General features: G+C 36.3%; 1 protein-coding gene and 2 long non-coding RNA genes across 11 annotated transcripts; 1 reads left to right on the top strand and 2 right to left on the bottom strand.

Moving 5' to 3' along the window:
- Positions 1-5,262: 5,262 nt before the first annotated feature.
- LOC141599907 (uncharacterized) lies at positions 5,263-8,014 on the bottom strand. Its single transcript, XR_012524025.1, has 2 exons — positions 6,444-8,014; positions 5,263-6,361 (listed from the first exon to the last, which is right to left on the bottom strand). It is a non-coding gene; the product is annotated as an uncharacterized LOC141599907 (long non-coding RNA).
- A 100-nt stretch (positions 8,015-8,114) lies between these two features.
- Positions 8,115-12,499, top strand: LOC141599906 (uncharacterized). 9 transcript variants are annotated; one of them, XM_074420033.1, is made up of 5 exons: positions 8,882-9,474; positions 9,573-9,635; positions 11,789-11,842; positions 11,932-12,116; positions 12,206-12,499. In XM_074420033.1, the coding sequence occupies exons 2-5, from the start codon at positions 9,626-9,628 to the stop codon at positions 12,311-12,313; spliced, it is 357 nt and encodes a 118-aa protein (XP_074276134.1). In that variant the 5' UTR covers positions 8,882-9,474; positions 9,573-9,625; the 3' UTR covers positions 12,314-12,499. The 9 variants fall into 9 exon arrangements, 1 of the variants encoding a protein (XP_074276134.1); XR_012524017.1 differs by lacking the exons at positions 8,882-9,474; positions 9,573-9,635 and adding an exon at positions 8,142-8,461; XR_012524020.1 differs by lacking the exons at positions 8,882-9,474; positions 9,573-9,635 and adding exons at positions 10,465-10,569; positions 11,126-11,387 and having other exon boundaries at positions 11,932-12,499.
- A 1,050-nt stretch (positions 12,500-13,549) lies between these two features.
- LOC141599905 (uncharacterized) lies at positions 13,550-14,724 on the bottom strand. Its single transcript, XR_012524015.1, has 2 exons — positions 14,389-14,724; positions 13,550-14,228 (listed from the first exon to the last, which is right to left on the bottom strand). It is a non-coding gene; the product is annotated as an uncharacterized LOC141599905 (long non-coding RNA).
- Between the last annotated feature and the right edge of the window lie 733 nt (positions 14,725-15,457).

The following is a 15,457-nucleotide window of genomic DNA, read 5'->3' as shown; positions in this document are numbered from 1 at the left end:
ACCCCATTGAACTAAGAATGTCATTGCTGCAATAACGACGACTTAAAATTAAGTAACTGACAATAAAATCATACCAGGTAATTATTACTACAACTAAATTTAGAATTTTTGATGTACATATCAATAATTTGATACACGTAGCTAATAGTTTGACGATTGTAAAACCTGTCTAATTCATAAAACTGAGCCAACAATATCACGAGTTCAACCAATTTAAGCAATTTCTAATTTTAAAGAACCCTAATTTCTCAAATTACGAAACCCTAATTGCTCAAATTCAACAACTTTAATCGATTAACTGAAAAATTACAAACAGATCAAACTGTAAACCGTAATTTTAATCGATTAATTGAAAAATTACAAACAGATCAAACGATAAACCCTAATTTTAATCGATTAATTGAAAAATTACAAACAGATCAAACTATAAACCCTAATTTGACGCACATAGCAACAATTTAATGCACGTAGCTGATAATTTGACGATTGTAAAACCTGTCTAATTCATAAAACTGAGCCAATAATATCACGATTTCAACCAATTTAAACAATTTCCCAAATTACCGAACCCTAATTTTCAAAATCAACAAATTAATCAGCAACTTCGAAATATTACCTTGAATTAAAAGGTTCCATTCATGAAGGACGCGTCGAATAGGCAGATCGTTGAAGAGATTGATGGATCAGTAGTTGAGGATCAATGGTGTTGTGAAGATGGTAATATTCGAGGAGAGAGAAAGAATGATGAGAGGGAAACGAAAATTGGAAAATGACGGAGTGTAGAATGTTTTGGTGGTTGATTTGCGATTTGCGCGCGCGTTATTATTGGTACTAGATTAGATTAAGGTGGTTCTCACGGTTCTCATTATATGGGTGGTTCTCACTGGATCCCGACCCTATATATATATATATATATATATATATATATATATATTTAGAATCAGGATCCTGTACGAACCAAATTAGGGTGCGAACCGTATGAACTCAGTAATAGCCTTCAGATTAAAAAGATCAATGGTCCCTATTTAAACCCCCAATTACTCTTATCCTCCCACTCATATATACCTAATGTCCTCTTAACCTCTCGCAACCTACACCCATCCCATAATTCTCAACCCATCGCCGACCAAACCTCGCCGGAGCAAGCCGCACATTTCACCGGCGCACCAAAAATGTAACCTCCGGCAGCTGATAATCTCCTACGACTACCACCACGAACTCCTTTATCTTTCACGCAAACCCCCACCTATTGAAACACAGTCGAGGAACTCGCCGTCCTTATCACCGTCGACAGGTTCTCCGACCAATACTCACTCAGCTCGGTAAGGATCGAAATCCTATCATCGCCTTTTAGAACGCCGACACCATCAGGGGTACGATGGTTGTAGCTCGACAAATTTAAGTTTTAAAATCTTAGATCTATGCATAATAATGAGGAATTTCAAAAATTTAATTAGATAGTTGAAATCGTTGTACATTTTCGAACACAATTAGGTTAAACTTTGCCGGAAAAGTCGCCACCGGAGCCGGTGTTTTCTAATAGCGTATATGGGCGTCGAAGGACGTGTGGTGTATCCGTTCTGCGGGAGCATCACAATTTGGGGCTGTAGTAAATGGAGTAACATTCAGAAAAATGTACTCTAGATACATTTTGGCGGATACATTTTTCTGAAATGTACCTATAAATGTATTGGTGGTAGTAGTGGTAGTGAGCGGTGGTATTCCAAGTTGGGGGCAGATACATACGATATGCTTCTAGATACATTTCTGAAAAATGTATCTAAAGTACCTATAAATGTATCCGGAAGAAGTGAGAGATGTATCTGAGTAGTTCGTACTTTGCACCATAACTTAGTTCGCTGATGGCGCGTGTCATCCCATGTCTGTAGTGTTCAACTAGGAGCACGAGCAATGTGGGCTTGGGTGATCTGGACAAATATGGCAGTGTTCATAATGTTCTGGTGGTTTGTCGGTTTCGGTGCAGTAATTGCAGAGGTGCTCGTGGTCTGACTGCGGTGATTGTGATGGTTGTAAAGGAAATGGGATAAAGGGAGGTCACATGAGAAGTGTGGGGTAATCGATAAGTGTGCTGTTGGTGGTCGTCTGGGTGAGGTACTGGTCGTGGGGATGATTAGTCAGGTGGTGTTGGAGGTTTTGGCAGTGGATACACGAAATATCAGCCCAGGTACATATTGTATTACTACCGGATACACAAATCAATTTGTGTATCTGGTAGTAATACCATGTGTATTCGGTAGTAATAACACGTGTATCTGAAGTAGTAATAAGGGTATCTACATAGTATAAAAGCCAAGTTTTTTCTTGCCTTTTGATTGGCTGGTGAGTTTTTACATGTGGGCCCCACCATGTTTCCTATGTTATTTAATTACCTTCTCTCCTCAAGCCAATTCCTCTTATTTCTATCTCTTATTCTTATTTTAATTGCTTATGTTAAAACCTAAGTTAAAATGTCACAATTTACATGGCCAAATGACCAAATTGGTAAAAAAAGTAGGGGTTAAGTGACAAATTGGTAAAAAAAACTTGGCTAAGTGACATATTGGTAAAAAAAGTTGATGGCGAGCGACAAATTGGTAAAAAAATATTTTCGAGGACAATTTGACGGAAAATTAGTAAAATAAACATTTTGGAAGACAATTTGACGAAAAATAAAACATTATTTAGACTAACTTATTACCGGATTGTTCCTACCATAAAACCATCTTATAAAACTTTCAAATGGGTCCATCTACTATTTCTTATTCTAATTCCTCCGTAAATTCCATTTCGGGTCATGTTCGCCTTTCCAAAGTCTAATAGTTTGTTTGGCTAGACAAAGAGGAATGACATGGAGGATTGGCAAGGAGGAATGGAAAAAAATTTTAATTTGTAGGTGTAAAATGCTGGGTTTCTCCTCCAAATAGCTTCAGTTTAAACTTGGCCCAAAACTTTAAAACTTGTTATGCAATGTCATAAAATCGTCTAACCTTTATTTAACAAAATCGGGCAAAATCGTTGAATCACGGGTTTATTACGTTTATGGAGTATATATCTTTGTAATAGTAAGTCGTCTACGATTTAACAACTATAGTGTAATAAAAAATCAATATAACATTTAGTGACTCCGTACCAAGTTTGGAAAAGAAACAACGAACATATGTCCATTATACTCATAGTAAACATTTTCAGTTCAACCCCATTTACGCAATTATCTTGCCTTCCAACTAAAAAAAAACTTAATTTCACATAATTGTAGTTTTTCAAGGGTTAAAAAATTTATCATTTCATATTTTTCAACATAAGAAAATTCAACATATAAAGAAAAAAGAAAAAAATAATGATTATATTTCATTATGTTTTTTGCCGAATAAAACACAAATACTTTGACAAACAATGATAAAAATTGCTTTTACATAAAAATATTTGATAGAAAGTGTTTACTTATTTGGAAAACAAAATTCACGTTAAATAAAAAATATTTGTAATATTACCTTATTTTATTTTCGGTTAAATTATCCTCAGAAACGTTTTTTTTTACCAATTTGTCACTTATCATCCACTTTTTTTTACCAATTTGTCACTTTGCTTAGATTTTTTACCAATTTGTCACTTATCCCCTACTTTTTTTTTACCAATTTGGTCATTTGGCCCAATTTACATAAATGTTGCAATTTACAATTTTACATACATTCAACGGGTCTAACATGTCAAATACCTTAATATAATTCTAATAAAATATGGTTGTATATTATCTGATATTCAAATCTAATATTTATCAAATATTCAAATCTCCAAATATGGACTATTTATATTGTCACGGTATTGAACACTTAATCACGCTCAATTATATGTTCATGTCTCTAATGATAGCGTGTGTTATTACGACCCGTGCATTTTTTGCACGGAAATAAAACTAGTTTGGTAGTAATATCATGTGTATAAGTTTGTGGCCGTCACAAGTAAGACGGTCTATTGGTAGTAAATAATGTAAATACATTTTTTTCCCACTTTCCACATGTATTGCAGATACACTTCCTAACCATGTAAATACATACAGTATATTTTTTACCCATTTTTTTCCCACTTTCCACTTGGGTTTGAAGGTCTTGAATTATATTTTAGATGATGTTTATTGATTTTTGTAGTCTTCTTGAATTCGAAATCCATAGCTATTCAATTTCGCCATGAACTTCATTAGTCTGATATGCAATCAGAATTTAAATTGCTGATTAATAAGGTTTTGTTCGATAAACCTGGTAAATTATGCTTGTTCCAGATTCTTGTCGCCATGAATAGTTTTTATCGTCCTCAAGAAATTTGAGTTGATTACATTTTAGTTATTTCTGTTGTCTAGTGTTGTTATTACGGAGTAGTAATAGTAATTGTATCAATTGAGAGCAACTCAGTCAAATTCTACATAACTAGATGAAATGTTGGTTTGATAATCGGTGTTTATCAAAGATAGAAATATCCATTTGTTTTAGGCATCTTATTTGAGTGTAAAAATGATTTAAAACTTTCACTATGTCGGCCTTTTATTTTCATTGCTTTTAAAAAACGGCTCTTCGAAGTATTAACATGTAAGTTAGGGGGAAAGTATTAAAAATTTAGCATACTCGTCCTGCTCGTTTGATCACATTAATTTTACTAGATACACTTTTTTAGGTTACTAGATACAAACCTTTAGCTATCTAGGTACACTCGTTTAACTTGGAAGATACATACCTTTAGCTAATTAGATACTCTCTCATAAGTTTCTAGATACATATCTCTAGCTTATTAGATACACTCCTTTAATTAAGTGTAATGAATTTATACGTCGATAAAACGGTCTTTCCTAAATGAATTGAAAATCTGAGTAATATTTGAAATCCCTCTGACATCCCATTAGGAATCATCGCTATTGTACCTATCACCAAGACCAAGTTTGATTATACTTTTCGCATCCGAAACTACTACAAACATGTACATTTAATTGTGTAATCAAGATTTAAAACATAACAAAATTCAGCAAGTCTTGCTGATGGCAGCCATATTTGGTCTTCAGCTGAAGACGGGCAAAATGTCACCCAACATTGATGAAAATGTAACCATTTTAAGGTAAATAATTTTTAAAGCTATAATAGTTTGTCATTAAAATGGTAACATTTTGTAGTTAAAATGGCGACATTTGGCCCGTCTTCAGCTGAAGACCAAATATGGCTGCCATCAATGAGAATTTGTGAACAAAATTATCATTTCTTAGATACTAAAACATGCTACTTGCAAAAATGTTGTGCCATTTACACTCTGTCTAAGAAATATATCAGGATAATAATTTCATTATTTTTTCAGAATGACAGATACATATACAAGGATATTTGAACAGAAATGCAGTAATCCGCCCATCTATTTCATTTTCATACACATTTGTTCAGAATTAGACTACCGTTTGTGTGTAATCCTGCAATTGTAGTCATACTGACAGTAACAAAAACTACAGGCTTCTTCCTGTAAAGTGGCTAGAACTATTTTACTCAAACTTAATCTACAGACTTGAATAGTTCACCAGATTGCAGCCAATGATGATAAAAAAGATCCCAATTTCCCTCAATGTTGATTATGAACTTTAAAGTCAGCTCGACAACAATAACAAGTCAACACAAACATCAGCATTAGTTCAACACAATGGTTCCCTCAAAAATGCGATATAACAGTAAAAATATTATCTTATGGACAAAAATAATGAAATGAGGCTACGCCAAAGATGACATCCACGAGGAAATATCTGGATGGACAGAAATAATGAAATGAGGCTACGCTAAAAATATTATCTTATGGACAGAAATAGTGAAAATGGAGAAGAGGAAGGGAAGGGAGGAGGTCAATGTCAAGATCGCCGGAGGGACCTAGATGGTCAAGATTCGTTTTCGGTGGAAGGTGATATCATAAATTAATACTCCAGATACACAAGTCGATTTATGTATCTTATAGTACTAGCTTGTGTATCTGCTGGTCATATATTATGCAACCACCACTCACCACCTCACGAACACCACTAATGACCAAGAGTACTCACGACTAACACTTGACCCACCATGAAACACTGTCCACTAACCTCACCCATGAACCATCACCACCAATATCAACATACCTCAGGTCGGGAATCCAAAACTCCACTGGACATTTCGACATCAATACGCCATATGCTAAACAATATATCAAGTTTATCAAAAGTGAAGTTAAGAAAGGGAAGTCATCCCAAACATGGATGCTAACACATACCAGTTCACCCCTTGGGTCTGAGGAGTATGACCAACCACCATCACCTTGGCACCAATAGCTTGCAGGGTTTCTTCAAGGATTGTGTGAAATTGTGAATCTGTCAACCAAAATGGAGTTCGTTGGGACATATAAAAACATAATTTAATCATTAACAACAAATATTTCAAAGGACTGTTTGCCTGGTTAATCTGATAGTCTTCCAAGTCTGAAATATCTCTGGAGTATAAGCGATTCCAGACAACACTATCGTATCTGTGTGTGGTAATGAAAGGGATGGGAGTTGTATTATCATTCTCATGTTCACCTCTCATCCAACAAGATACCTGATTCTTTATTCCATAACCAACTGAACAACAACCACAAGTCTATTTGTTAGCATTTTAAGGATAATACAAGAAAAGTATGTTATGTGTTCTGCGTATAGTGGCATGATCAGGCACAACTTTAAGAACAATGGGATGTCGAGCTAATTCACGAGCAAGTGGGCCTCCAGGTTGAAAAAGCAGTGAAAGTGCGATGGCTCCTTTTTGCCTCTGTCCTAGTACATATTATTCCAGATTACAACAAATATTGAACAAGTACCACCCAGTACCCACCCACTGCACAACAAGATGCCAATGGCAATAACAATATAAGAGCTACCTTGACTAGATTCCAAGGACCCCAGTGGCTTAGGGATTTTTTGCGGTCCTCCTTCCACTTAGGAGAGACATCAATCCAGGTGACAAAAGCCTCTTCCCAATCGTGATCGCACTCACCCAAGTATTTTAGAAAGTCGGCGCACTCATCAAACCCCCTAGAGTCAACATATCTAAAATCACGTTTAATGTTCATACAATAGACACACATGGTATTACTACTAGATACACAAATCGATTTGTGTGTCAAATGGTAATACCATGTGTATCCGGGCTCGTATTTCGTGTATTTACGATCTAAAGTTCAACTATGACCATCACAAACACTACCACCACACCTACTGCGAGCACCACCACCACCACCATCCCTGAACTAACCCCACAACCTGCCCCATCCTCGTCAGTCCCAACAGCCGCTTGAACCTATATCAGCGACATCACCGCTGACATAAACGACAACCTCATACCGACGGGGAAATCACCCGTCACCAGAAAACGCCACGATCAGGCATCAGACGAACAAGTATACACAGTATTGTGAAAGTAATCCAGTTTATAGTCTTCTAATATAACTTATAAGAAACCAGTTAGATCACAAGATCACAAGTATGTGTGTAATGCAAGAGTTTAAAGGCAAGGAAAACTAAACCACAGTTGTTTTCTAATTGTTCAGATCTACTAACCTGAAACTTAAGAATGAAACACATATCCTCTCGTCGTCGTTGATCGCCCTTCTCTCTCCAGAAATAGATCGATTGTGTGAGGTAAACGTCGCCGACAAAGTAGGTTCGGCGATAACAGAATCAGCCACTGGTGGTGTTCTCCGGTGGTCCGATAAGCGATTGTGGTGAAAAGGCAAGGAAAACTAGAGGTCGTGGTAATCGAAGATACACACAAAAGAAGAGATGCGCCTATACTAATCGCCAGTGATGCGCCGGCGTCGTTGTATATCGCCGGCTGCGACGGCGGCATCAGGTGAGGATGAGTGATGTGAGTGTAGAGTGGACGGAGGTCGAGGGTGGGGGTAGGGAATAAGAAAGGAAAAGGATTAAGGTTGTAGATGTTGGTTTTCACGCGAGATAGAGTAACAGTGTATATTAGCCTTAGTTCGTACAGTTAAATGCGTTAAGGTAGTTAAATCACTGAACCCGCCCCTATATATATATATATATATATATATATATATATATATATAGATATATAGGGTTAAATGGTGCGAACTGCAAACTATTTAACTAATAAAATAACACGCTACCACCCCTTCTAAGTTCTAACTTACACAAACCAACCTGACAATTAGTCTTTCCCATTTTCTTTCATCAACTACCACCTACCATCACCCACTACCCTCCTTCCACCTCCCCTAGACCACCACCCTCCAACGGTGACGTACTCGACGGTACTCCGACACCGATCAGGCAGACGCAACTCTGACTATCGCCAAGTCCATTGCATCTTCTCCAACAGCATTGCCTTTACTCCGGCGACTAATTCCGTTCTCCGGTGACTCACTACAGCTTACTATCGCCAAGTCCATTGCATCTCCTTTCTCCGGTGAGGTAATCATTTTCAACTCCTAAAACTTATGATTTTAATTATATATCTACTAAAAAAGAAGGGGAAATTCGAAAAGACATTGTAAAAAAGGCTAGTTTGAACATTTGGACTCGGGAAATGTCTTCCTCGACCAAATTTATATGCTCAAATACGATTGTTTTATAAAAAATGTAGTCGAGCAAATGTTAGTTATGTTTCTTGTTCACCTTACCAACACCTCCGATGTGATTATGTGATGTTAGATTTTCAATTTTGTGTTGGTATTTATCGACAGATTCGTAGGGTAATTGATTTTTGGCTTAATTTTGAATAATCACGGCTGCTTCTTTCAAATTTGTCACTTTTGGTTGTGTTTTATGCTGGAATCGTGCCTCGTGACAGTGGTTCACCCTCCTTTGACGTCTTCTTGTATTTGCTTTTGATTGGTATCTGAAATTTTCAGGGTATACAAAAGTTTCCATCAAAATAAATCCATTAACATTAATTTATCAAAGGTCTTAAAGTGTTGCTTAGATCTGACAGACGAATCATTCGAGGTTAGTTTTTGGTGGGTATGTTGATAAACACCAGGCTAATTTCAAATAGTCATTTCTGATCAGTTTTAATTTTAGGTTGGGTGGTTTTGGTTTAATTTGTTCGGGTCTCGGGTGGGGTCATTCACTCATTCAGGTCTGATTTATTCCCCCAAGTTTACCACTATATAAAAAAGCCACTTACAAACTGAACCTTCTTCAAAGTCCTGTCCTCAACTTTCTTGCCCGCCTTTTCTTTAGCAGCTACAACTCCATTCTCAGTATACTGCGCATTAGAGAACACCTTTAACATGTTCTCATGTTTCGGCTTTACAATCAAGACTCAAGAGAAGTCTCAGTGTCAAGTAATATGCACAAGGGGGAACAACTCACCTGTGAGTTTTCACTTGTGGTAGTCGAGTTTTGAAAGAAGCAGAGATTATTGCTAAGGTGACAAATTTTATTGCTGGTGCAGCTGGAATAATGGTCAGCCAAGCTCTAAGGTCACTATAATATTTTCTCCCTGTCTTGTGTTTTACCGTCCTAACAATCACAATAGGCTCTTAGCTTCTTCAAACTCATTACCACTATACTCTTGCAGCTATTTCTCCGAACTTGCCTCGGCCAAACTCGCTTGTCCCACCGATCCAACTAATGTATACTTGTTGTATTTGGTAGTAGGTATTTGGTTCACTGCTTTAGGTATTAGCACTATGGCGTTCAACTTAAATGGTTTCAATTTCAACCAATCTGTAGTTGATAGTCAAGGTCGTGTAATTAATACTTGGGCTGATATCATTAACCGTGCTAACCTTGGTATGGAAGTTATGCATGAACGTAATGCTCATAACTTCCCTCTAGACTTAGTTTCTTTGTTGAAGTTCCATCTACAAATGGATAAAATTTCTTTTTTAGTTTAGTATATAAAAGTAAAGGGGCAATAAAAAATTTCTTGTTCGATCAAGAAACTAGTATTGCCCCTTTACTAGTTCGTTTTTTTATATAATTTTTTTTTATTCTTTACTAGAAAATCCTAAAAAAAAATAAAACGGCTTTACAAAGTCTTATTATGTCAATTCGTCTTTTCTTGTTTTTTAATTAAGATAAGAAGTAGTTTTTTTACGTAACTATAAAAGGGGGCGGATGTAGCCAAGTGGATCAAGGCAGTGGATTGTGAATCCACCATGCGCGGGTTCAATTCCCGTCGTTCGCCCTATATGTAAATAGGTAAGTGTTCCCTATCATTATGGATAGCGATTGTATGTCCAATCATGGTGGGTATAATGGTAGATGCCCGAGACCAAGTTACTATTATTTCTTTTTCCGCTTTTGTGTTAAGCTTATCAATTTTTCGTAATAAATGATTGGCTACAAAAGGATTTTTTTTAGTGAACGTGTCACAGTTAATTACTCCTAAAAATTTTTTTATGTAAAGACGAAGAGACTAATTCTATTTACTACGTCGACGAATAATAAAATTATCACTATATTTCTGTTAAACCCGCTTCATTATACTTCTTTTAATGTCCGTTGTTCTTGTTTCTTGTTGGCTATTTTGTACTGAGTATATTAACAACAAGCCGTCCAAGATCATCCAAGTACTATTTAATTTGATGCTTTCATTTGGTGGCGATATGAATTTATTATGCTCAAATATGATTGAATGCAGGGTTACCGGATTTGCAATTCGTTCAATTCGCTTTCTTAATTCTAATTCGCGATTCACTCAATTTAGCGAATTCAATTCGCTGGCGAATTACATTATTTTGAAATTCGGTAATTCGTCGAATCCAATTCGCAAAAGGATTATCCTTTTATATCAACAAAGCTAAAAAAAAATCATCTTCCTGTCAGAAATCAAAATCAAATTAAAGCTAAATCTCCAAATCTACAATAGTGAATCAAATCATTGTGCTTGGCTTCAAAGTTCAAACTTCAAAATAACCAGGTATCTTGTCTATACTTCAATTTTTCCTGATTTTTTTTGGTTTTTAGCATAATCATATAATTCGCTCATCTCAGCGAATAATTCGCGAATTGGGACGAATTAAGATGAAAATGAATTGCGAATTAATTCGTTCGAATTAATTCGCAATTCGGAGGGGGGCGAGCGAATTGGGTAACCCTGATTGAATGACTAGTGGTACATGGTAGTGTGGTAATTGGTATTTGCAGGAATAAAAATTGATGGGAATTTTAATTTTTTTCATGGCACGGAATAAACGCCCTTGCTAACCTCTTTAAAGAAGTGTATCTACCTAGTCAGAGATGTGTACCTAGCAAGGTAAATGAGTGTATCTAGCAATTTAAAGAAGTGTATCTACCTAGTAAGAGATGTGTACCTAGCAAGGTAAATGAGTGTATCTAGCAATTTAAAGAAGTGTATCTACATAGTCAGAGATGTGTACCTAGCAAGGTAAATGAGCGTATATAGCAATTTAAAGTTTATCTATCTTGTTAGAGATGTGTATCTAGAAAGGTAAATGAGTGTATCATGTTATTTAAGGATAATGATACGAAACATTCCGTTCGAGTAAGATTGGTTTACTCAAGTTTGCTTAAAACACTCGCGTTTTTTTAAAGATTTACTCAAAGTGTATCTAAGTTTGTGCCACAATAAATGTCCTGCTTGCTCATATGAGGCCTCATATGAGACAATTTTACATGTGAAGGGATCTCATTAATCCTATGATTTAATGACTGATATACAATGATTTAGGTTGATCTCGTGTGTAAGTCTGTCTCGTACAAGCCTCACTGTCTTAATTAAAACTCCTTCGAAATCGTGACTTATTTTGTGTTAATTATGGTGAGCAGCTGCGTATATATGGTCTGATCTGCAGTGCCAGGATGCTAAAGGCTGGATATCAAGTACGATCCATGTTTCTCCCATCTCAATTACATATATAATTGACAACTTTTCCAAACAATTTACATAATGATCACTGACTCTTTGACAGCATTGGTGAAGAGCCGGAGAGAAACAAGCAATTTGGCTCAAAGGTACTCCAAGAAAATTCCAATACAACGGAACTCTACTATGGCTCCACACTTAAAGACTGATCTAACAACTTTATGGAGTTCACACTTCCTTCATATGGACATCAACTTTATGGAGTTCACACTTCCTTCATATGGCTCAAAGGTACTCCAAGAAAATTCTGTGCTTGCTAATCAATTGCCTTCCTGCTTCTGCAATTGTTAAAAGTTGGCTTATGCATCTGCTATTTGAAGATTCAAGTTGTAGATTTAGTTTCAGAAGAAACGAGTGGAGACAAGCTGAGTTCAACATCACTAAGGAAACTCGAGGCTGACAAGTCCGTAAATCAGCAGGACAAATGAAACTTGTACTCGTATTTCACATGCGTCAAAGCTGCTATAGATAGATCTCTCTATACTGGCACTGTTTTTAGTAGTGCTCCCAAAGTGTATTTTTCTACCAAATACATTGTGATATCAGTGACATTTTTGAATATACGACACGACAAATACATTTGTAAATGTTTTTCACACAACCTTTTCTCTGACTAATTGTTGAGCCAAGTATTATTTTTGGGGGAAATAATAAGCTTGTCATAGATTCTCGTGGTATACAAATTTGATGGTTTTTAGATGTACCACATCGTCTGTGGGATCGAACCTACGTTCCTTACTGTACCACACGCTAATTCTTTCGAACCAAAATAGAATGCAAGACGTACCTCTTTTAAATTTTGAGTCAAGCTCAAATGCAAACTCGCGTTAAAAGTGCTAATATTGCAACTTTTTTTGTTTTGTTTTTATTGCGTCATTTAGAAAGCGTAACAATGTTAATCGGTTTATCTAACTTAAGCGTAACTAATCCATGACACAACTCTTAAAAAGCAGACAACCTACAATAATTACACGCATCTACTAAAGTTAGGCGTAACTATTTCATACTTCTCAAAATCAGGCCTAAGCAAAATTAGAACATAAAAGTCATATGAGATATGTATCTAACAAGTTAGAGAAGTGTATCTAGAAATTTAAACAAGTGTATCTAGATAATTAGAGATATTTATCTAAGAGAAGTGTATCTAATTAGTTAGAGGTATGTATCTAGCAACATAAAGAAGTGTATCTAGCTAGTTAGAGGTATGTATCTAGCAACTTAAATGAGTGTATCTAGATAATTAGAGATATGTATATAGCAAGTTAGAGAAGTGTATCTAGAAATTTAAACGAGTGTATCTAATTAATTAGATATATGTATCTAGCAAGTTAAAGACGATCAAGTTAGAGAAGTGTATCTAGAAATTTAAACAAGTGTATCTAGATAATTAGAGATATTTATCTAGCAAGTTAGAGAAGTGTATCTAACTAGGTAGAGGAATGTACCTAGTAACATAAAGAAGTGTATGTAGCTAGCTAGAGGTATGTATCTAACATGCTAAAAGTTTGTAACAATCATTTCTAACACACATAATCCATGCGTACTTCTATGATGAATTCCATCTATAGTTCTATACCAATTCAATGTTATATCGTGTCTAATTGCACAAATTCAACAAAATCTAAAAGTCATATCGTGTCTAATTGCACAAATTCAACAAAATCTAAAAGTCAGCTAGATTATTATTTGGCTAAAATCCTAAACAATTTGAAAATAATACAACAAAATCAAGTCTAATTGCATAAAACAACATACTTGATACATTTACAATTTCCAGTAGATAGATAATTCTAAGTACAACCTACTGCCTCGTACCACTAAAACAGCCATTAAACACCGCATACCAGAACCATAGACGCCTCACCTCTAACATATTTAATGTCGTCAATATGTTAACGTAGCACCAACCATCGTCACTCTCACCGACAATAAGGTGACGTCACGTCGAGCACCGCCCCACTCACTACGCCGAGGTCTGAAACCATGACAAAGTGACGTCACGTCACATCACGCTCATCACCCGAACCACCACCGCAGACCAAGCTCACCCAAGGTCTGAAACCATGACAAAGTTACGACGCCGGCAACGACCTGCCCACAGTTGTCACCCCCATTTTCATCCTCACGCCCATCCTATTTCCTTCACTCACCTTAAATCGATATCTCATCTCTTTAGTTCGATTTAAATTGTAGGATCTAAAATAAGGAACAACAAATTTTGAAAACTTATTCTACCATTCAACTAGTCGGAAAATCTCGACTAAAAACAGCTTAAAGTCAGGCCTGTTCTTCGCTAATAGTGACATCGCCATTAATTCTTGCTGTTAGACGGTGTTGGTAGATCTGCAGAAAAACAGCTTGAAGTCATAATCAAAACAAACAAAATAACCCAACACCAGCCTCACCCCAGGCCGGTACCCCCTTCATGTTCATTCATGTTTAAAAGGTAAATCTGCAAAAAACGATCCAAGAACTTACAAAAGTAACAATATCATTCACTTACTCGGAAGATTCCGACCCGAATATAGTGTTAGAGGGCCGGAGACTACAGCACCGATGATGTTTGCGGTGGTAGATCGACGATCGAGGGAGGAAGGGAGAGAAGTAAATACGACTTGTGCGGGGTTGGGATGGCTGAAATCGGCAGTGTGCCTACGTCGGAGATGCTCCGGTGCCGGGGCCTCGGGGGTGATATCTGGTGAAGGTGGAGTGAAAGTGATAGGTGAGTGAAAGTCAGAGATTATGGAGTGAAGGTCTAGGGAATATGTCAGGGACAAGTGGATTAGCGTTAATTTTGTGGAATCTGACTATTTAATATTAGTTCGTAAGTTCGTACCGAACTTTCGGTTCAAGACGAGATCATATATATATATATATATATATATATATATATATATATATATATATATATATATATATATATATATATATATATATATATATATATATATATATATATATATAAATTGAATCATGTGAGGCACCCTCCTTAGGGTGAGGTAGCTGAATCCTTTTTAAACCATTGGATCTAATAATTGTAGGCTCACCAGATTATGACACGTGTCCCTATATAATGTCATAATACACCCAACTCAATTCATTTACTCACTCATTTATCGTCATTCTTCTCCTCTCTCTCTCTCCCCCATCGCCATTAACGTTGAGCTTCACATCCGCCATTATCCTCTCAAAACACATGGTCATTACTCTTCTCATTTACTTCATCCTTCTTCTTCTTCTTCTCTCTCACTCTTCAACTCGTCACTCGCCATTAACGCTGAGCTTCCGACCGCCATTGTTATTGAGCTTCCCATCTGCCATTATCCTCTTCAAGTCAGGTATATTCGATTGAATAAGTTCCATATCCTCGTCGTCATTATCACTAGCATAATCAAGCACCGTCGGAACTTAAATTACTTATTATTTTTGTTATTGATCTTAAATTACTTATTATTTTTGTTTTAATGAAGGTTTTAATCGTTTACTCAGCATAATCAAGCACCGTCGGAACGCCTAACATCAATTGAAAAGCAATTTTCCTACTTCTTCGTACGGTTTTCCCCTCTTTCTTA

Source organism: Silene latifolia, chromosome 9 (assembly GCF_048544455.1).
Source record: "Silene latifolia isolate original U9 population chromosome 9, ASM4854445v1, whole genome shotgun sequence".
Classification (NCBI taxonomy): domain Eukaryota; kingdom Viridiplantae; phylum Streptophyta; class Magnoliopsida; order Caryophyllales; family Caryophyllaceae; genus Silene; species Silene latifolia.
Note: the sequence above shows the minus strand (reverse complement) of the source record. Positions and strands in the feature narration are given on the sequence as shown.